Here is a 22,504-nt window from a genome sequence, read left to right as displayed (position 1 = left end):
GACTCCGGGATGCAGTGAAGCCAGGATGGGTAATATACAAGCCCAGTCCTCTTGCTAGGGACGCACAAGGGTCAGCTCTACCCGGAACGACTCCAGCTAGACTCACACTCTAGGAAGAGTCATGTGGCTTGCAAGGTGGCTCCGGAAAGTAATTCCGACTTTCCAGTCTGCGTTTGGGTTGAGTAGGGGAGAGCTGCCTTGGGGGTTAGCTCTGCGGGCCTTATGAAGCCGAGAGAGACTGAGGAAATCCAAAAGGATCTTGGCAAGAGAGCCTCAGGGGAAACAATTACAGGTGTGCACCAACCATATATATCACTGAGGCTGTGAGTGGCCTCTGTGGGCAGCCACACTTGTAAACGTGGTCCCTGGTGGAGCAAACACACTTACTCCTTGAGCCGGAGAATCACAACAAATAAGTTCATGCTACCGCCCCACAGCGCAACGCACGGGCTTCTGCCTTTTCTATACCAGGCTCTGTGCTGGCTGCTGTCGGGGAGGCAAAGGTCAGCAAGAGTGCACAGACTAATAGGAGAACGAAGACACATATCCGAAGCAGACATTAAGAATTCAGCTTTAGAACTAAGTCTGTTTACAACGCTTAGAATTAGAATTCAGCTGCTTAGAAGGAAAACTGAGGGCGCGACTTGACCAAGGATGAACTTGACCTGGAGCCAGACAGATCTCCAGAGGTCTAAGCTCAACTCCACCCTTTCCTGGCTGTGTAATTTTGGGTGAGCTATGACACTTAACCTCTCTCAGCTTTAGATTTGTTTTCTCTTTGACATGGAGCGAATAATAGCAGCTACCTCACTTCATGGTTTGGAGGAGGAACTGAGAGAATATACGTATAACTAGTCTCTAAGTGCAGGCGTCCATGCGGGAAAAACCCCAACACTCCCCTACTCCCGTGAGTGCGGGCTCACCCTGTGGGTCCCAGGACATGAGGATCAGAGCACGGTGGTCCTGTATCAGCACTTACTGGGGGTTATCAGTCTAGGCCAGTAGGGCTTCTTCGTCTCCCCTTAAGTGCAGTCCCACCATGTTTCCCATGGACGTTGGATGTAATTCAGTGAAATAAGTCCTGGGAAATATCAATTAAATAATAGCTAACGTGATCACGAAAATTTTAGTGTTGAAGAAGAAATAGGAAGGCTGATCAATGAAACAGAATTAAGAATCCAGAAGTCGATTTTTTTAATTCATATGGAAATTTAGTGTCTGATAAGGGAGAAATTTAACATTTGTTAAATTTGATAAAGACAACATTCAATAAATGGTGTTGTGGACAACTGGCTCTCCATGAAAACATGCACCACACGAAATTGGATCCCCACCTTACTCCTTTCACCAAAATCAGTCTCGGGGATCAAAGAGTAAATGTAGACAAACGAAACACTAAAACACCTAGAAAGACACACGGGTGGATATTTTCATCTTCTGGAGTGCTGAAAACATTTCTGAGCGCAGGATGTGAGGCTAGAAGCACTGCCGAGCTGTTTATGATGGTGTGCATTGGAGCAGCATCTTTGGAGGGCAAGTTTGCTGCACTTTAAAGTGTGCACGCCCGGGGAGTAATTGCAGTTGCAGGTGGTGGGCACGCTGATAGCACTGATCTGCTCGCCGCATCGTGGGCACAGCTGCTGACGGTCAGCTCTGTGCCACATGAATATGCATAATCAATAAAAGTTTTTCAGATTAAAAAACAAAAAAACAAAATGTGCACACCGAGCTCACAAATGGGACGGGAGGAAAGATCCAGATGTCCAGGGAATCTGCTCTGGCCAGAGGAGAAAGTACTGAAGGAAAGGAAAAGACAGGCAGACATGCTAAACAGCGATTTCTGCATCTCAATTGAGAGGCTTCCTGTTATCTCACCCTGTGGGCTGCAGAGACATCAAGTCCTGACTGTGGAACAGCCCAAGCCTCAGGGAACCTGAAGCCATGTTAGCAAAAGTTGGCTTCTCTCCCAAACCCACACTCAGTGTCTGTCCCGTTGGGAAATCCTTTCCTGGACATAAATGCTCACGTCTGGGAGACACCGTCCTTCACCCCCAAGGCCATATGAGCACCTTTTGCCTTCTTTATTCATTCATTCAATGAATATTTATTTAGCATCTATGGAGTGCCAGGAACCTTGCCAAGCTCTAGGGGCCCATCTGTCACCACTCAATAAATGCTCATTCCAGAACTGAGAGCTCATAGGCTGAAGAGGATGTGCAGAAAGACTGAGACTGAGTGGAAGGATGACGTTATATGTTTGCAGGTCAACCTCGGGTAGGTCATTTCCTTATTCTCAGGCTGGTTTTCCATGCCGTGTCCCTCCTTTTTTGTTTTTCCATTTAGTGGCCTGGGTTGTGACTGGGAATAAGGGCATGGTGACACTGAGGCAGCTTTTACCACTGAGACCACACCACTGGGGGAAGGCACAGAAAGGAGCTAGACAGATCGGGGTCTCCATTGACTACTGCATCTTGAGATGGATTTCATGTACTTCACGTGGACTGACTGACATCCATTTGCCAGCATCTCCTCCAATTTGTCTCCTTGGCAAGCACTGCATGGAGAACACATTCAAATGGCCCTTCTGGCTGTCTCTTAGTGGATATTGGAGACACAGAGAGAGTCCCGGGAATGTTGTATAACAGGAGGATTTTCAAGTTACCCCACACCTGGACTGGAAGCTGTTGGCCATCTTTGCAGCCCTTGCAACAGAAGGTGCAGATGAAACGTCTTCAGAGCAAAGGAAGAGCAAAGCACATCCACAGGGATGAAAGACAGGGAAGGGGGCAGTCCTGATGGTGTCTGAGTCTCTGGTTCCACTTTGCTCCTGTCTGAGTTTCTGGGAGACAACTACCCCACCCCCACCCCCACCCCCTACCCCCAACCTGGTACTCATATAACAAGTTCCCATGGTTTCCTGGGCTACTTGGAATTGGTTTCTGCTACTTTGGGGTTTTTGTTATTTTACTTCTCAAAATACATTGTACTTGATTTTCATGCCCCTTTACCAGTTCCTCTCCACCCCTCTCCCCTCCCCGCCGTCGTAAGTGTGCACTTGACTTAAATAGTTCAAGGAATTTTTGTGGTTATTCCGTCCGGTTTCTGCTACTTTTGACCAATAGAACCCTAATGGTAGATCTGCTTGCTCATGTTACAGAAGAAGCTCGGTGTCTACCTGTATTGGGAGTTAAGAGGGCTCCATCAGACACTCTGTGCTCCAATCTTCCAGGCGGGATGAAGAGAGACAGAAAAAGGTTAGACTGTCTAGGGTCAACTTTGCCAACTGAGAGATCTGGTTAACTGTGAAGAGCCCAAGATGATGGCATCAGAGAGGTTCTTTTTCTGTCTTGTGGTGGCAGCAGTGCCCCCTGACCTCTAGCTGGCACGTTTTCCCTCAGAGAGCTAGTCCATGGCAGTGCCCAGCTCTTTCCATGGAGTCTCAGCATCTAAGGGAAGAAAGCAAGGGGGCACCTGCCTGGTGAGCCTAAAACTCTGACACGTACCTACCTTCAGGCAATTCTGACTTTGCAATTCTTTGTGGTCGCCCCAAATACTAGAAAATGAAATTAACCTGCCAGCCTGTAGCTACCCTTTTCAGCACACAGAGAACCTGTAATTACTGAACTCAAGTGAGAAAAGAACGGCCAACCAGATTGCTTCGTCACGTTTTCACCCAACACATGAGACGGTTCCACTGAGCAGAGCTCAGTGTCCAGGTACGGGGGTGTCTGTGGCCTCCTCCCCACGGGCAATGTGGTGAAGGGGACGGGGCAAAGTTCACCGTGGGGCAGAAGTGCCAGCTAAGAAACCAAAGAAGTCCTGAGGCCCCAATCAGGACTTTCCCTTTCAAAGAGTCCAGATAGTTAATAGGATGCACACAAACATCCACGCCGGCCCTACAGCCACCGAACTTAGGAGACAAGCCAACATCCAGGCCCAGTACCATGATGTTCCCAGAACTCGGTTCTGTGTTGCCCCCAATCCTATCAGAGTCCATGGTCTCTAACTGGGATCTAACTGGTATCCAACTGGAGCCAGATGCAGAAAACCGGGATAATTTTGAGAGCGGCGGTCCCCAAGCTGTCACTGCTGAGAGAGCCTCGCAGTCACCATGGCCGCTCTCTCCGTTCCAACAGAAGAGCTTCTGTTTTCGAAACTGTGGCCAAGAGCAGAGGGGGCCAGAGGGCAGGAAAGAGGAAGAGAAAAGTGGAGCGGCTAGAAAACTGCCACACTCCCACCTTGGTGTCGGCAGCCCCTCTGGTGGTGGAGGCAGAGGCAGAAACGGCTGGAATGATTCAGAGGAGATTGCGAGTGATCCTAAGCTCCAGCAGCGTAGTCTGGGGTCCTGTTTTCTGCTTTGGGGTGTGGGCCTTGTCCCTGCCACCGCCTAGAGCCCAGCACCCAGCACTGTGCTGGCCCTGCAAGGGATGGACACTTGTCATATGGCAGCCGGTCTCGCTATCAGCAGGATCTTCTCTCTGTCTCGTTCTCTCTCTGTCTCTTCTCTCTTTCTCTCTTTCTTTCCTTTCCTTTCCTTCCTTCCTTCCTTCCTTCCTTGCTTCCTTCCTTCCTTCCTTCCTTCTTCCCTTCTTTCTTTCCTTCCTTTCCTTCCTTCTTTCCTTCCTTTCCTTCCTTCCTTCCTTCCTTCCTTCCTTCCTTCCTTCCTTCCTTCCTTCCTTCCTTCCTTCCTTCCTTCCTTCCTTCCATCCTTCCATTTCTGTGTATCTGTCCATCGTTCTTTCCTCTTCTGTTTTTCTTCATTGTCTTTTTTCTTTCTTTTCTTCTTTCTTTGTTTCTGTGTGTCTTCCTGCTTGTCTTTTTTCTCTGTCTTTGCCTTTCTTTCTTTAAAAAAGGAAAAAGAAAGGAAACGGAATGAAACTTCCAGGATGTGGCAATGGCTCTGACCTGGGCGCTGGTATTCCTAGAAAAGGCAAGGGCATCTGGGAGGCTTTTCTGAACAATAGGACCAGGGGTCTGCAGCTGGTAGTTGAGGCAGCTTTATGAATGCAGGTGACACATGAATATAGGAATGCATGAGACGACGGAGCTTACTGGGCTGCACGGAAGCAACTGTGGCCCTACTCTACCGAGATGTGGACCGCGGTACAGGTTGGACACTGGGCTACACCTAGATCAGAAGTTGTCAGGGTGTGGATATGCTGGCCTTGGGGAGACGTAGGCATGAGACAGGAGGTTAGGTCAGCTGAGGAGCAGCATTCTCAAGGTTCCATAGCTCTTATTCACCAGGTCACTCAGAGAAAGAAGCCACTTCGATGACTCTGATTTTGCATATTAACAAGGGAGGCCCTGAGAGCCTCCTAGTTGTTACAAAGAACCAGGGAATCACAGTGGGGGGTGTGGGCGGGTGTCTGTTCCAATGCCCCAATCTCAGGCTCCATTGCCCACTTTGAGCTTCTCTCTAGCAAGGACTGGTCCCTGGATTCGACCCCAGCCAAACCTGTATGTTACCTGCCTCTCAAATCAGCCTGAGGCTGATTCACATAATGGTAATGAATTCTACAATGGGGACTGCAGATTTAGCAGATCTGACTGAAATAACATTGTCAGGACCTAAACTGTATCCAAGGTTTGCGAACGAAACACAAGTCATCGGGATTGGGATTTGGGTCCAGCTGTGTGACCTGGGGAAGGCACGCCCCTCAGTGCAGGGATCCCAGTACGGCCTCCTTCCTGACCTCTCCTAGGACTTTCTCAGTCCTGCCTTCACTGCTACTTAACGCAAGTCACAGGCCGTGGCAACTCCTCTAAGGACACTCCCTTCCTAACAACCATCAGCTATACTTCCGAGGGCTGCTCCCTGTGGTCCAAACAGGCTGGAAAGACGCCATCTGGGTCCTGGGAAGTGGTGCTGCCAGGTCCGGGCCCCGTGGCCCTGCCCCTGCTGCCCTGAGGATGGGCTGTTCATCGCTCTTGGGTTCTCACCAACAGCAGACGGTACCAGAACAATCTCCCACAGGGCTGCTGCCTGCATTTCTCCTTCAGCTACTGGATCTGCCCCTTCCAGGTAACCCTGGGCCTCTTCTCCATGGGTGCTCAGGGACATAAGAAACGAGCAGGGAAGAACACGCTGGCAGTCTCCACAGCCTGGCAGCTGCTCTGTGCTGTACCCCAGGATGTGCTTTGTACCATGGAACGTAAGAAAGAAACACAGGAAGCCACTTCAGCATCGAAGTCATAAAAGACTGATTACATGACAGTGCATTTTGGTCACATTTTATTTATGTTTCTTTCTGCGTGTATGTGTCTGAGCATGCGTATATGCGTGAGCGGGTAAGAGTGTACCTCAGAAAGTTCGTGGAAAGGTTTGCATTGTATTTTAATTCTACTTTTCCACAGACTTTTTGAAGAACCTCATACATGTGTGAGTGTGAGCACACGTATGCATGTGTGTGAGCGTGTGTGCGTGTTTTAGTGCATGTCCTTGTGTGTGTGTGCGTGTGCCTGTGTGTGTGTGTCCATGTGTGCGAGAGCGTGTCCATGTGCGTGAGTGCATGTCCATGTGTCTGCACGTGTCCATGTGTGTGCACACGTGTGCCTGTGTGAGCATGTGTGTGTGTGAGTGCATGTCCATGTGTGTGCACGTGTGTGCCTGTATGTGAGTGCATGTCCATGTGTGTGAGTGCATGTCCATGTGTGTCCACGTCACCATGTGTGCGTGCGTGTGCCTGTGTGTGAGTGCGTGTCCATGAATGTGCACGTGTCCATGTCTGTGAGTGTTTGTCCATGTGTGTGCACGTGTCCATGTGTGTGCGTGTGTGCGTGCGTGCGTGCATGTCCATGTGTGTGCACGTGTCCATGTGTGTGCACGCTTGTGCCTGTGTGTGCACGTGCCCATGTGTGTGCATGTGTGCATGTGTGTGAGCGCCTGTGTGTGAGCGCATGTGTGTGTATGTGAGCGCGTGAATCTGAGTTTCTATGCACAGGACAAAGTGGGGAGCAAACGCCCCTCACTGCTATGAATGGTTCTCCGGGGAGTGCAGAGAAGGACTGAGGGAGCAGAAACATTCACTCCGACTGTCACTTTTGAAGTGCTTGGATCGTGTGTGACTTCTACTCTTGCTTCCGTGTTTTCTGTATTTTCAAGGTTTAAGGACCAAATAAACAAAGCGATCCCCACATTTCTGCAGCATTCTCATGGGGGGACAGAGTGCAAGTGTCCGAGGAAGACAAACACGAGCCCAGCAAGCACGTTCTCACCCACAGACAGAATTTTCAAGGGAGAGCACAAGGGGCTCGTGGGAAGGCTGAGCACGGAGGGTGGGAAGCTGGGCTGGGTCACGGGAGGGGTTGAGCGCCAGCTGTGGGGCCTCTGTCTGAAGGGAAACTGGCCACCCTGCTCTCTGCCAGTCCTGCCAGCCGTGGCTCCCATGACCAAGGGTGGGGGAGATGGCAGAGGGGAAAGCCCGGGTTTGGGCTCCGTCAGGACAGGGGGCTTCAGGCAGGGGCTTACTGTGATTTCTGGGGAGAGGCCAGGGGTGTGGACAGGAGCAGGGCACGGGCCACCCAGGGAAGAAGACTTTGTGACCATCTGCTCTGACGTGAGGAGTGGGCACGTCGCCCCTAGGGACCTGCTCAGCTCAAAGACTCCCGGTGCCCATTAGGTACGTGACACTTAGTGCAACATGTAAGCAGAGCTGTCTTCAGACTGGGTTTTCTGGTTTCACCGAACCCGCTTTGAGCCTCAGTGGTCCCCATAGAAATGGCAGGTCGCTAAGCAGCGAGCCCCTTTAAGGGGCAACTGGGCTTCCACAGGGCCGTGAACGCCTGTTGACTCTTGATTTTCTTCATCTGCAGGATCTTTAGAAACTTTCTCCTCGTCTCCACTGCTGTGATGGAGGGATGCACGGGAAGAACCTGGAGGCTCATCGCAGGGTTGCTCCTTGTAACTCGGGTGCTGCCGAGGGAAGGAAGAAGCAACGCGTCCCCCAGAGTCGGGGAAGCAGACCAGCCGACGGCGTGGACGGCCGGCGCTCGACCCCACGGCCCTGAGAAAACGTCCTCCCCGACTGTCCTGACTGTCCTAACTATCCCATTTGCGCCGACCCTGTGAGCCGCCCACCCCTGTGCCCCCTGCTTTGCTCACTCGATGCCCGCACACTGCTGGCTGCATAGGATGCACAAATGAGCCACGAGCCCTCATGCGTCCTGCTAACTGCGCCAGCCACTGTGGAAGGGGCTGAGGGCAGACCCTTATCGTCCCCGTGGAGCTCATAGGCTGTTGGGGGACACGGAGAATAAGCCAAGAATTACAGCCTCTGTGGTGCATAATATGACTGCTGAAGCCCAGGGAGCTGTGGGGACACTGGAAAGGGGCTAGCCCACCTAGGGCGTCAGGGGAGGGGTCTGGAAAGGGGTGGCACAAAGGCCGGGCCTCCCTGCAGCTGAGGCGTGCAGGCACAGGATGGGCAGCAGCTCGTGCCGGCTCTGCCCCCTTCCTCTCCAGCACCCGCTTCGCAGCCCTCGGCTGCAGGTAGCAACGTTGCAAGTGCCTGAGATGAACTGGCCAGAGCTCACGTCCTGCAGGAATTCCCTAGAGCAGCACTGATCCTGCAGACCCCGTCTCCATCAAACTCCAGACCCCACCAGAGACAACGCTGCAAGCGCAGGACGGCTCTGGCAGGAGGGTTGTCTTCAGGGCCTGTGAAAATCAACTGTACGTTTACAACTCGCTCGTCTTGGTTCGTTTCTGTAAGAGCCCAGCCGGGGAACTAAAGCAGCATCTCACCAGCCGTTCTTTGTTCTCAGTGAACAGAGGGCGGAATTCAGGAGGCTAATCGGACGGATGTGAGGGCCAAGCCTGGGGAAGGAGCTGGCAGGGCCTGGTGAGCTGGCTGCGCTCCCGTCCGTGCGTGGAAAGGGCTCCAGGGTTTCCCGTGACTTGGAGAATTGCTAGAAAGCTGTCCTTTCCAGCCAGCAGTCCTGCGGCAGAGAACACAGGATGGACACGTGCTGGAAAAACCACACCCTAGGCTCTGAGTTTATCATCTTGGGCTTTGGAGGCCTGGCCGAGCTGCAAATCCCCCTTTTTGGACTTTTTCTAATCCTGCATCTTGTCACCCTAGCGGGGCACATGACTATTGTGCTCGTCACCCTCACGGACTCCTGTCTCCAGACCCCCATGTATTTCTTCCTTCGAAACCTGTCCACCACTGAAACTGGCTATGTACTGTTTATTGTCCCCAACATGCTGGTCAACTTCCTGTCTGGGAACCAGCGGATGCCCTTCCTGGTCTGTGCCCTGCAGATGCACCTCTTCGTCGCCCTGGGTGGCCAGAGTGTTTCCTCCTGGCAGCCATGGCCTATGACCGCTTCGTGGCCATCTGCCACCCGCTGCACTACACACTCATCATCACCAGGGCCCTGTGCCTGCACATGCTGTCTCTGGCATGTGCCGGTGGCTTTACCCTCTCACTCACCCTCACCATGCTAATATTCCTCTGGCCCTTCTGCCAGTCCCGTTAGGTCGACCATTTCTTCTGCAACATCCCTGCGGTGCTATTCCTGGCCTGCGCAGACATGCGAGCCAACGAGATGGCAGTCTTCCTCGTCTGCACGCTCGTCCTGCTGCTCCCGTCCGTGCTCATCCTGCTGTCCTACGGATTCATTATCAGCGCCGTCCTCAGCATCCACTCTGCTGAGGGCAGGAGCAAAGCCTTCTCCACCTGTGCTGGGCACCTGCTGGTCTCTCTCCTGCACTATGGCTATGCGATATTCATCTACATTCGCCCCAAGTCTTGCTACACCCTGGGACAGGACAAAATCGTGTCCTTGATCTACACCAACATCACCCCTATGCTCTACCCTGTGATCTACAGCCTGAGGAACAAGGAAGTCAAGGGAGCCCTCAGGAGCCTCCTGAGACTGAAGAGCAGCAGCAGGTGACCCCTGCACCAGGTGACCCCGGCCCCAGGTGACCCTGGCTCCAGGTGACGGGGAAGGCAAAGCGCGGCCACCAGGACTATCCCGGCACCCTTCAAGAGCCCCGTCAGTCCTCAGATCATGCACCCTGCGGCCCGTCCTCCCCTTGAGTGCTTGGCCATGGTTCTCATCACACCAGAACTCACTGCCCCCTTTTCTGTGGTCAGACAGAAGGGAAGAATCCTGAGGTTTTCTGAGACAGGGCAGTTCTGCAGTGTCCACCCCCTCAGGGGCAATTCCAGGACCACCTGGAGCACTGTCAGCTATGTGGACAGGCAGAAGGACGTGACATGACCCAAACAAAACATGAAGCCAGCCACCTCTCTGGCCAAAACACCAGCAGGGACAGAAATACAAGGAGCTCCCAGATCCAAACTAGGTAAAGTTTGGATGCAAAGGCTGAGCCGGCCCCAACACGGAATTCCTGCATCGCGAGAAAGTGACCTGGAGGTCAGCCGAGATGCAACTGTGCACACCGAAGTGGCAGCATTAGCGTTAGCAGCGGCAGCACTGAAGGGCCTGTGACCTGCCCACACCACACTGCACCCTGCACACGCTCACCATCCTCACTGAGGCGTTTCAGGATCTGCCCCGTTCCTAAACTTCCGGGCCAGCTCACGCCTCCCTGTCCTTTGAATCCCACTTACAGGCCACTTGCTCCCGAAGCCCGTTCGGACGGCCCTTCGCGGACACGCCAGGCGGGGAGGTGCCCCTCCTCCACGGCTCCATGTGCGTGAACTTCATCCACTACCACCAACTGGCCTGGAGCCTCCTTAAAGGCAAGAACTGTCATGACTCTCTGTCACCCCAGCACCTGGAACATTACAGGTGCTCAACAAATGGTAACTGACCTGAACTGTGAACCCCCCTTGGCTCTGGCACAGAGATACCTTTGGATCCCAGCTGCTGATGCACTGAAAACTTTCAATATCCTCCTGGGCCAAAACCTCTGTGATTCGGGGACGAAGGTCGGGTGTAGTGATCTCAAGAAAGTGTTTGCTCACCCCACTCCCACCCCACAGGCTGGGTAATTGCCAGGGAGCCCTGTGATCCACTCCACCATAGCACTTAGCAGGAAATATTTCTTGAATGAACGTGTGAATGAATGAATGAGGGCCTCGTGTGTACCAGGCACTGGGCTTAGCCCAGAAAAGCTTAAGACAAGGTCCCTGCCTTCAAGAAGCTCACAAATTAGCCCGGGCCATTAGGCACTAAAACAATGCTTACTTGCTAGTCATTCCTAGGAAGGGCTGAATCATCCCCAGCAACAAACCTAGGAGCACCCACACACTATTAAAAGGGTCAAGAAGGAGGGAGCCGAGGGCCCCGACAGACCCTCCACTGCGCAACTAAACCGACACCAAGACCACCTCCCTCCGGACTTAGTGTTCAATCAACGACACATTTCCTTATGATGTGAACCCAAAAAGCATTCCTAAATGAGGCATAGAAAACAATAACAAAAACGTAAGCGTTAGCTACTTCCAGGCTTGCCCGCTCCCCTCAGTTCACTGCTCCTAGCACGTCCCTCATTGTGCCTCGGCGAGGACCCAGCCCTCGGAGCCACTAGAGGGGCGCTCCTAGATAGGAGCGGCCAATCTTGGAGGGTAGGAACCATGTGGGCCCTTTATCCTAGTGCCCAGCCCTGCCTGCTCTCTGGTCACTGACAAGGCCACGGCAAGTCACTGAAAGAAGAGGACAGCTATGGAAAAGAATCCATGACAGGCTCCACCCGGGAGCTCACAAACCAGTGTGGGAGACAGGCCAGCAAATTCCTGGAGACAGCCCAGTGCTATCAATGCTACGCCCAAGCATAGGCCCAGGTGCTATCACCTGGGGCAATACTGTCCCACACCTGCTGGGATTGTGGGGAGGGTTGCATGGGATGATTCAGGGAGAGTGACATATGGCCCAGAGCCAAGCACGCAGGTGCCAAACTAGTGCCAGTGGGGATTGGCCGAAGTTCAGGGCAGCACCGAGCCCTTCCACGTTGCCCTCCCCCGTCATGCTGCACTTGCCCCCAGGGCTGGACAATGCTGCAACCCGGTCGGGGGGGCGGCAAGGGGGACACCAAGCCCTTGTAGCTTGCAGTGAGCACCCATTTACTGGAGCAAGCTTAGGCGGGTGCCTCTTCCTCTTCCACCTTGAGAAACATTACCTCCCACTGCTCACATCCCTAAATCCTCCCCTACTTTCAAAATAAACTAGCAAAATGCTGACAGCTGTTGAATCTGGATGAAGGGTACCTTTGTTTTTCAATATTATTCTTACTGTTGTGTAGATACGTAATTTCCACAATAAAATATTTTAAAGAGTAAAGACTACTGATTGGTCCCCCTTGCCCAGGCAGCCCCCTCCTTAGAATGCCATCTCCTATATCCCCATTCGCGTGCGCACGGGCACACGCACACACACATGCACACACACGCACGCACACGCACACACGCACGCACACACATGCGGCCTTTGGGGAAGCACAGACACCGGGTCAGGCAACTCCCAGGCAGTGGGTGGGTGTCTGGCAGCACAGGGGTCCCAAGGGAGGGGGGAAGGTCACCTCCCAGTCGTGGGTGGGGTGCAGATGATGCCAAGGCAATGAGAAGGGCATGGACACCATCAGGAGGGCCGTCACTGGCAGGCGCCCTGCCTGGTCAGCGGGCAGTGCCTTGAGGATCAGCTGAGCTGCTCAGAGCAGGGCAGCCTCTCCATTCCCAGACAGGTTAGTCCTGGCCCAGCGTGGCTGCCATTCACTGTCCCCAAGTGGCAGCGGGGAGGGTAAGACGGGGTGTTCAGAGAAGACCAAGGTCGAAAGGCCAACAGGGGCTTCCCACCAGGCCCCCACCCCGAGAGTCCGGGGTCCAGCACAGGAGCCCTCTGGAGGCCGGTGGCCCTCTGTGACCTGCACGCGGTGACACAAGGGCAGCCCCACCAGCCCTGGTAGGTAGGGCTGGGCTCTTCCCCTGTCCATATTAGGACTATGCCATCCCGATCCCCCTACTGAAAGACAGATGGCCTCACTCAGGCCCAATCTCTTGGGACGGGGTCCAGGAATCTGTACAGACCAGGGAGAGGCTGTTCATGTCAGACGGGTGAGAGATGATGCCAGCCTGGCCTAGGGTGGCCTAGGGAGCATGGGCAAGACATATCGAAGGGAATCGATTGGTGGAAGGTGAGATGAAAGCAGGGGGCCTGTGGAAATGCCTGTCACCAAGACAGAGAACAAAGGAGAGGAAAACACTTGAAGAGTGGGGAAGAGAGATCAGTTGAGAGCTGGTTGGGTGTCAGGTGACTACAGAGCATCCAAGTTCATGTGGCTGTAGTGATCTGAAGCCCAGGAATTCAAGAAAGATGTTGAGCATGTCTTACTTAGCAATCACCTTCCTCGAATGTATACACCCTGGCCCTGTCACCTGTGAGGCTTCATCATCACAGACTATGCCTAATGGGTTCTAAAATGTATTTAATACATTCCCAGCAAGTCCTCTCTGATTCAGAAACACAAAGGCTTTGACTGCCAGAGCGCTTGCAGGGACTGGTGCTCTGGGGTTATTTGCTGAGCAGCCCCGTCTATGTGCGTAGTTTTTGTGTTCGCGTGCACTTTTGTTTATACGTGAGTGCTTGGAAAGGGCAGAAGAAAAAACCCCATTGTGTAATATTTAGGACATGCTGATGAAGGAAACTGTCACGTGCCCTCTGGAGGAACCACTGTCAAGGCAGGACGAGCACTGTGTGGAGAATTTAGAAAGGGGTGTTTCCTGGAAGCAAGTCAAAGCTGCAGACAGGGAAGCTGTGGAGCGTTGGCCCCGAGGCTCAGTGACTTCGGGGACTTCATAATAGCACAGTCCTCCTCATTGCATCAGGAAAAGGTGCCAATTAGAAGAACCTTGCGAGGAAAAATACGGTCTCCCATGAATTGAACAGGATAATTAAAACTTCAACAAAGTGGTTCTCTTGGGAACTAACTACAAGTTTTTCTCAGCAACAATTGAGGAATAACTGTCTTAAGAATATTTTCTTCTTACAAATGTAATACATGTTCACTGTAAAAAGAAAAAGAAAGAAAGAAAATATGGGCAAGTTTGGAAAAGACAATAAAAATCACCTGTGGTCTCAACACTTTAGTGGCTATCTTTAGACGACCAAAACTAAACGTGATGTGTTTCTGGATAAGTGAGCTAATTCCTGTCTTGTGCTTAGGACAGTGACTGCAAGTACTCACCCAGTAAATGTTCTTGTTGATTATTATTCATTCCTAGTAGGCTTAGAAGATTTTCACCATCCCAAGATCAATACAGCTCATCTAAACTTCCTCCTACCGTTTTAACTTGCGCGTTATTGCGCATGTGTTAGGTGAGCGCATTCTCCTTAGACACGATTCGGGTCGTGCAGAAGCGCTTCTGTCTACACTATTCCTTCACACGCTGCTCTCCCGGGCTCCTGCTGAGGTGTGGACCGACAGCTTCATTGGTTCGCTTCTATTTCTATCCGCTACCTCATTTCATTCATTCGGTAGCCACTTGCACCTCAGAATTGTCCTGAAAAGGGTGAGACTGAGGAGGCATGTCCAGTGACTCTTGGCCACATCGCTGGAGGGCTGTGTCCAGGGGTGCAAGCTCCCCTGCACTTCCAGGCCCACCCTGTGCATAGGCTGGGTGGGGACAGAACAAGGCAGATGTGCTGGGAGCTGGAGATGGAGCGCTGACACAAGACACAGAGGTGTCCACCCCAGCACCTTGGAGTCTGAGGGCACGAGGACTGTGCAGCGGGCCCAGAGGCTCAGCGTGATCTGAGATGTGACGAAATGTCTGTGGAAAGACAAAGGCACAGGAACAGGCAGGCCGGAGGTGATGGCGACCGGGAGAGATTCAACAGGTGTACAGAAAACACAGGAAAGCGCTTGAGAGCAGAGCTCTTCGTTTGTCGCCCTGCCCCTGCTTGCGGTCCCATCTCAGTAGGACCCGGTTACACCAGAGCCTGGGGGTCCTCCTTGACCACACTCTTCCTCGTCCCCCACATGCAGCCGTCCCTTAGATCGGGGGCTCTGACCTGCTAATGCGCTCTTTGCTGTGTTTTCTACGCACCTCTCGAATCCCTTCTCCCACCCTCGCCTGCTTCATCTGCTCGTCCTCAGCTTACTACTCTCCTTTTCTCCCCGACCGTGTCAGCTGCTGGGGGACAAGGCTTTCTGCGGGCTTCCTTCTGGCTCGATCCCCAGTTCCTGCAGCGAGCAGTGCTGGGTGCAGAGGCCCTCAGGACAGACGCCTGCTGAATGCAGCAGCTCCTGCCTGGGAAGGTACCCCCATTTCCTGCACCTCTTTCCTCCCCTCCCAGAGAAGCAGAGGTCGAGGCAGGAGCCAGCTTTGGAAAACGACATGTTTTTATTGCTGTCTTTGCAGTGGCTTTTTAGCACAGTAAGATCGTCCCCACAGGCCCGCCGTCCTCACCCAGCCCCACCCCTCCAGCCTATGTCACGGTGGGGGGAAGCCTTTCTAGGGGCCACTCGGCTGTCTCGGGACTTGATGTGACATAGACGTACATGGGTTAAAGCTGCTACACAGAAGATGGGCCACGCAGAAAGTGCATCAGCCTTAAGCTTGGAGGTGGGAGCCATGCCCAGGGTTCCTTCCCTGGGTTGTGCCCAGCCCAGGGAGCAGGGTGTGGGCAAGCCTGAGCAGGCCAGGTGAGAGCCCCAGAGCCCCGGGACAGAACCCTGCAGCCTCTCGCCCCACAGCCGCGTGGGTAGAAGGACTGTGTGAACAGACACCCATCCCAGGGCAATGCCGCCCCCATCCCTGCCGGCCTCCAGCTGTACCTCTCCTGCTGATGTGCGCCCCTTTCAGACACAGAAGTAGACCAGCACCCACCAGACACAGGGTCACCTCCCAGTGGAGGGCCCTTGGCACCTCCTGCCCGCCAGAAAGCCCCAAGACTTTGCTCCAAGGGGAGGGAGAGCGCCTGAGGGCCCTGCCAGCAGCGGGCCAGGCGACTGGGACCTGCCCCGACAGGGGAAGGGGTGGCTCCTCGGTCCCACAGCCTTCTGCCCACCTGGACCAGGCCTGGGGGCACTGCAGTGTGGCTGGAGCCTGCGAGGATCTGACCGGGGGGAGGTGGTGGGGATGCCAGTCGGCCCCAGGCCCCCCACCAGGTGGACGCAATGGACAGCTGGGACAAATGTTGCCGTAGGAGACCTAGGGGCTGGTCTGGGTGCTCCCCGAGGACATGTAGGGCCCGGGAGTGATGGCTCCACACCCCTGACCTCCTGTCCCCAGGGCTGAGCCATGTGCAGAGACCAGAGGGACGGGACAGCATACGCTTGGCCCAGAGGCGCCTGGGTCCCTCCAAGAACCTGATGACAGGGCACTGCTGGTCAGCAAGCTGGTCACGTGTGGCATTGGTCAGGATGGCAGGGCACACTTGGGGCAGGGATAGGCTTGGTGGGAACCAGTCACCACGGGGCCTCACCAGGGGTCTCCAAGGGCAGGCAGCAGGGCCTGTCTGCATAGGAGCCCACAGTGCGCCACACGCTAAGGGCTGGGCCAACCTGGATCCCCAGGGTTTTCGTGGTCCATATGGCCTTGAGAGTCGAGGCAGGGTGAGCTTGGAGGGAGCTGGCCGTGTGGGGGTCTCTCTGTGCAAGTGCACTGGGGTGGAGTCACGGGCTCGTGGCTAGGCAGCCTAAGGGTGCCCAGGGCTCGCCCAGGGCCGGCCTCGCGCCTGGCGCGACAAGACCTGCGTTCCTGTCTGCGCAGGCGCACTAGGGCTATGACAGGTTCTAAGGGCGGAAATTATGAGGGAGAGCCCATTGGCTCGAAAGCCTTCCTGGTCTCTAGGGTCCTCGTGGTGGGAACCAATCACACGGCAGGAGGCGTCACCAGGGAGTGTCTGCGCAGGCGCTCTGGGCATTCCGAGTTGCATTGTGAGCTAAGGGGCGGAGCTTGGTATGGAAGCCGTTGGTGGCACAGTTTCCGGTGGAGTCGGGGGCAGCGTTCAAGATGGAGTCTGAGGCTGATGGCGGAGGAGCCATGCTGGTGGCGGACGAAGGTGCTGGTGCCCTGGAGGCAGAGGCAGGTGCAGCGGTCAGAGCAAGGGGTGCAGACGCTCAGGTCAGGCCGGGAGACCTTGGTGGGCCACGTGGGCCAGGGGAGCCTGGTGCACCAGGCGGAGCAGGTGCCCGGCCACCTGGGGATCCTGACGACCCTGATGACCATGGTGGCACTGGCGATCGTGTAGGCCCTGGCGTCGCAGGAGAGGCAGGTGCTGCAGTCAGTGGCGTTCCTCAGATGGAGCGGGCACCAGGGCCCGGCAGAGATGTTGTGCCCGCGGCTGGAGGCCCGGGTAACCGACAAGTCCGGTTGTATCCTATTGAGGAGCCCCTGTGGCCCGGGCAGGCAGGGGACAGGATGGGGCTGGTGGGCAACAGAGGCAGGCCTCGGAGAGGGCAGGAGGGCTGAAGCACAGGTAAAGTGGGTCCTGTGGATGGTGCCTTAACCAGACCCCACCAGCACCCTCAGCGTGCCCTTCCCATCGCCTGAGAACGCAGAGCTCGCCAGCCTGTTCCTGACCTCACATGCTCAACGCCGAGGGCCAGTGCAGAAGGAGATCAGTGTGAACCGCAACGTCCTCACTGTGTGAGTTCTGAAACGGGCCGGGGAGCTGGTGGCAGCAAGTGGCCAGGGCCGGTCTCTGCTCAAGGAGAGCTGCGAGCAAGACAGGGCTTAAGTTTCAGGAAGGGCTGCGCTGCTCTGGGTGTGCTGCTGTGCGGGAAGGGAGGCGCCCCTCCTCCCCTCTGACTTGATTTTCTCCTTCTCTCCATGTTAGACGACTGACTGCTCAAGATCCCAGCCATCTCCACGTTTCCGTCAGCGCCTGTCTTTACCAACTATCCGTGCTGGTGCGACTCTTCTGGCCTGTTGTGCCTCCACTTTTCTTTAAGCCTCGCCAAGAAAGAGGGATCTAAGCCTAACCTCGAGTCCCGTTTTAGGCAGTGCATGCTTCCCTAGGGCAGTGATTTCTGCAGTATTTTCCAATTACTGTGGGGGCCTAATTTGATTCCTGTACTTGCTTCTGGGCCTCAAGGTCCACTTGTTCTGTTGTTAATGCAAAAAATAAATTGGAGCTGCTATTCGGTGTCTTGGTTCTTGTCATTGTGCTGGATTGCAAAGGACGTTGTGGGATTCAGATACTCGAGTAGTACAAGGTAATTAAAGACAATTTAGGAAATGGAAGAAAAGAATTGATTGGGTGCTGTCATTCAGCATTAACTACTTTCAACATTGTAGAGCATTTCCTTAGCGTGAAAACATTGCATTTGTATACTAAGTGCATCACAGCAGACTGTTTCTGCAGTAGGAGTTTTTGGCTTACCGGCCTTGTTCCAGATATGGGAGGGAAAGTGCCAGGACAATCGGTTAAGTGTTTGGAGTGAGAGATCACCTCCTTCTAAACATTTTCTATCCTGCAACCTTCCTAAACTCACGAATTGGTCCTAGTAGCTCTCTCATAGATTTGGTTGGATTTTGTACATAGAGAATGGTCTTGTCTATCAATAAAGGCACTTTGACTTCTTCCTTTCCAATCAATACCTTTTATCGATTGATCTCCCTCATAACAGGTTGCCTTTTCTTGCTTCTTTGCATGCCTGGTAATTTTAGATTAGATGCCAGACATTGTAAATTTTACCTGGGGTGCTGGATATTGTCTGTTCCTAGACATACATGAGCTTGGCTCTGGACAATATTGAGTGACTTGGAAACTGTTTGATTCTTTTCATTCCTGCTTTCAGGATTTTGTCAGTGGGACCAGAGCTGATTTCAGTGTAAGATTAATTTCATTCATTGACCGTCTCCAATGATTGGCAACGCTGTGGTAGGAAAGAAGGACTTTTATACAATGTCAATTGAACTGTTAGTAAAATCTGTCCGGAAACTTATTTGACAATTCTATTAAATTAAAGATGTACATACATGTTGACCCACCTTTGAAAGTCTATCACAGAGAAACTCTTGCATATGCAAATGAGGCAGAATAAACCAGGACTTTATTTACACCACCACCTAAAAACTGTTAGAATGTAAGTGTGCGTCAACAGGGGAGATGTTTCATAAATCCCAGGATGACCATCCTGGTGGAATATTATGCAGCAGTGAGAGAAAGAGCAAGGTACTAAGATTGGGCACTAATACAGAAAGAGATGAACACAAGTCACAGATCTCTGCAAATGGGGCATGATATGTTCCTGTTTCTGCAGTACCCTCCCGCCATGGGAACGTGTGTGGATATGCACAAAAATTATTTGGAATGAGCCACCTTCACTGTCAAAAATGCTCATGACTGGAGAACAGCATTACAGATGGAAACAGACCATTCCCGTAACACACGTACGTGCTGTTTAAACATTTTCATCAAGCACATATCTCTTTTGCAATAAATATTATTACTTTGGGAAAAAATAGTCTGTTCTATTAAGTTAAGGAATAATGCTCCCTACACTTGTTACTAATAAAACATTGGAAATGGTTTTGACTTTGCTGAAGTGACTGTGGCACTGTAGAAGTCATCTATTGGTCTTGTCACCCAGCATCAGTTCCACTTCTGGTACCGCCATCCTTATTTTTCCCAACAAACCTCCACCTGCACCACCATCCTTTTCCTTCGGCAGCTGTGATTCTGGTGGAGTTGACTTCACCACGATTCCAGGGGTGGGCACGAGGCTCAGGCTTGGCCAAAGAGAGCACTGCCTTCCTCTGGCTGTGGGGATCCCATCGAAGTCAGTGACACTTTGGGTGTTACCGGGGGCAGGCGACCATTGGACAGAGGAGAAGCTAAAGCAGGATGGCTGATCTCAGAACCAAATCCTGCATCCCCTGTGCCTGAAGCCAACCACTGCCCTTGAACCATCCAGTTACACACACCCAGAAATTTTCCCTTTGGCTTAAGCCAGTGTGGCTATTTTTGATTGTTTCTGTTTCACTAATTCACGGGCAAAAGAAAAATCTTGGCTACTACTGAATTGAGGAACCAGTTTTATTTGTTAACATATGTATTAGTCGGTTTTGTGTTGCTAGAATAGAAATACCTGAGACAGGGTAGTTTATAATGAAAAAAGGTTTATTTGGATAACGATTCTGGGACAGCCGCATTGGGTGTGGGCCTCAGGCTGCTTCTATTCTTAGCGGAAAGCATCAGGTGGGTACAGGCAGATCACATGATCACATGGCGAGATGAAGCAAGAGTAAGGGGGGGAGATAAAAGAGAGAGAGCGACAGAGAGAGAGAGAGAGAGAGAGAGAGAGACAGGATTATATAAACAACCAGCTCTTGTGGAACTAATAGAGCGACATCTCACCCAGGAACCCCACCCCCAGGGGGAGCATTAACCCGTTCGTGAGGGATCTGCCCCCATAACTCAAACAGCTTCTTCCGACACTGTTACATTGGGGATCAGATTTGTATATGAGTTTTGGTGGGGGCAACACGTCCAGACTCCATCAACGCACTACAGTGATCTGAGAACTTGGCTGTCCTTTTCCTCAACAGAGAAACGGGCATGTTTTCTTGCTAAGGCTCCTTGCTGGAAAGCCACCAGGCCATAGTATGTGGAAAAGGAAGCAAAGGAGGTTTTTGTGGGTAAGAGCCATAGAAGGAGAGGAGAGACGGCAAGAGGATAGCTGGAGGAAAGAGACAAAGACAAGGGGGATCAGGACTAGTCTTTTGCAGACAGTGCTCCAGAAACTGGCCCAGAACTGGACCATACGGTGGTATGAAGAAGCCTGTACCTTCCAGTCATTTTAATCCCTGCATAATATAATATTTCACAGAATTTACATACCACAGTTATCTCAACAAGTCTCATATGCAGGCCTTTAAGTTGTTTCTAGTTTTTCTCTGTTATAAAGAATGCTGAAATGAATATCCTGGTGCTTTTTCGTGTAATGCACTATGTACAGTAGGTGAGTAGAAGGGGAACTGTTGGGTCAAAGAGCAAGCCCTGTTAAAGTATTTCATACATATTACCAAAGTGCCTTCCAAAAGGGTTGCACCAATTTATCTCCAAGTAATTGGGCATGAAAGTGTCCATTTTCTTACATCCCACTCTGTATTAGTCAACCATACCATGTACTAGTACCAACATGCCATGACAAAATCACATCAGCTAGGTGGTTTAAACAACATAAACTTATTTTCTCACAGTTCTGGGAGTGGAAGTCCAAGACCAAGGTGCCAGAAGGGTTGTTTTCCAGTGAGGCCTCTCTCCTTGGGTTGCAGGTGCCTGCCTTCTAGCTGTGTCCATACAAGGCCTTTCCTCTGAGTGTTCGTGGATACAGTGAGCTCTCTGGTGTATCTTCCTCTTCTCGTGGGGGCTCTAGTCCTGTAGCATCAGGGCCATATCCATATGATCTCTTTTAAACTTCATTACCTCCTTAAAGGACCTATCTCCAAATACTGTCACATTGGCAGTTAGCGCTTCATATGAATTGGGGCGTCAGGGCACAATTCAGCCCACAACCCCAGACAGAACATTTCCAATCTTTTAAATCTTTTCCCATATGCTAACTGTAGTGGATAGAATTATGTCCCCCCAAAACTCATTGAAGCTTGAATTGTGTCCCCCAAATTTTCTGTCTTAGAAACTTGGCCCCCACTGTGACCGTTAAGAGGGTGGGAAATCCTATTATGGGAATTGAAAGGTGGGGCCTTGAAGAGGTGATTGGATTAAAAATGGTGGTCACGGGTGGGGTTCTGAAGGCTTTCTAAGAAGAGAAGAGTCTGTTTTTCTCTGCTCCCTCTGCTTCCACTATCTTGCAATGGGAGACCCCTGGGTCACTGTCGCCACCATCAGATGGACTTTGAATTTCCCAGCCTCAGATACAGCAAGCAAAACATTTCACTTTTCTTTATAAACTATCCACTTCCAGGTAATTTGGTCTAAGCCACGGAAGCAGACTAATACACTAACCTACATCATATCTCAATGCTGTTTCACTTCCTTTTTGATTTCCCATATAGATGAACAGTCCTCTGACACTTGTCCAGTGGTATCTCCTCTTATGAAAACCATCCACTCGTCTCCTTTGTCTCTTTTGTAATTGTGATAGTCATATTTTGCTTACTGATTGGTGAGTGCTCTTTGTACATTAAAGATACCAAATATCTGTCATAATTGGAAAATAATTTCAGTCTTCATTGTTTCATTTTATCTTTGTTCATGGTCCTCTTCTATATAGAATTTTTTTAAAAAAATTTAAACATATTGAAGTGATCTATTTTTTATTATTACTTCTGGATTTTGTGTCCTTTGGAAGGCCTTACCCACAGTAAAATTATAAAATTTGTCCCTTATAACATCTTCTTTAAACTTTAAACTTTTAATCCACTAGGAATTTATTTTGGTGTGAAAAATGACATTGATCTAACTTTGTTGCCCCTCACCCTCAAAGGTTATTCAGGTGTCCCAACATCATTTATTGAATAATTCCTATTTCCCCACTGAATTGAAATGTAATCTTCACCAAATTCTAAATCTTCATTTGGTTTTATTCTTGTAACTTTCTTCTTCGAGCTAACTT

The 22,504-nt window shown here is 51.9% G+C and overlaps 1 protein-coding gene and 1 pseudogene across 1 annotated transcript; both read left to right on the top strand.

Moving 5' to 3' along the window:
• The first annotated feature begins 8,959 nt into the window (after positions 1-8,959).
• LOC134368572 (olfactory receptor 10Q1-like) lies at positions 8,960-9,903 on the top strand (annotated as a pseudogene).
• Positions 9,904-16,961: 7,058 nt separating this feature from the next.
• LOC134368571 (collagen, type I, alpha 1b-like) lies at positions 16,962-17,571 on the top strand. Its single transcript, XM_063085000.1, has 2 exons — positions 16,962-17,274; positions 17,432-17,571. The coding sequence occupies exons 1-2, from the start codon at positions 16,962-16,964 to the stop codon at positions 17,569-17,571; spliced, it is 453 nt and encodes a 150-aa protein (XP_062941070.1).
• Positions 17,572-22,504: the final 4,933 nt, after the last annotated feature.

This window comes from Cynocephalus volans, chromosome X (assembly GCF_027409185.1).
Source record: "Cynocephalus volans isolate mCynVol1 chromosome X, mCynVol1.pri, whole genome shotgun sequence".
NCBI lineage: Eukaryota > Metazoa > Chordata > Mammalia > Dermoptera > Cynocephalidae > Cynocephalus > Cynocephalus volans.
This window is presented reverse-complemented; position numbering and strand designations above follow the sequence as displayed.

Excerpts from the sequence above, each read along its gene's own strand:
- LOC134368571 (XM_063085000.1), top strand. The coding sequence starts at position 16,962 with ATGCTGGTGGCGGACGAAGGTGCTGGTGCCCTGGAGGCAGAGGCAGGT. Across the intron at positions 17,275-17,431 it reads GCCCGCGGCTGGAGGCCCGG|ACCCCACCAGCACCCTCAGC; the intron begins GTAACCGACAAG and ends TGCCTTAACCAG.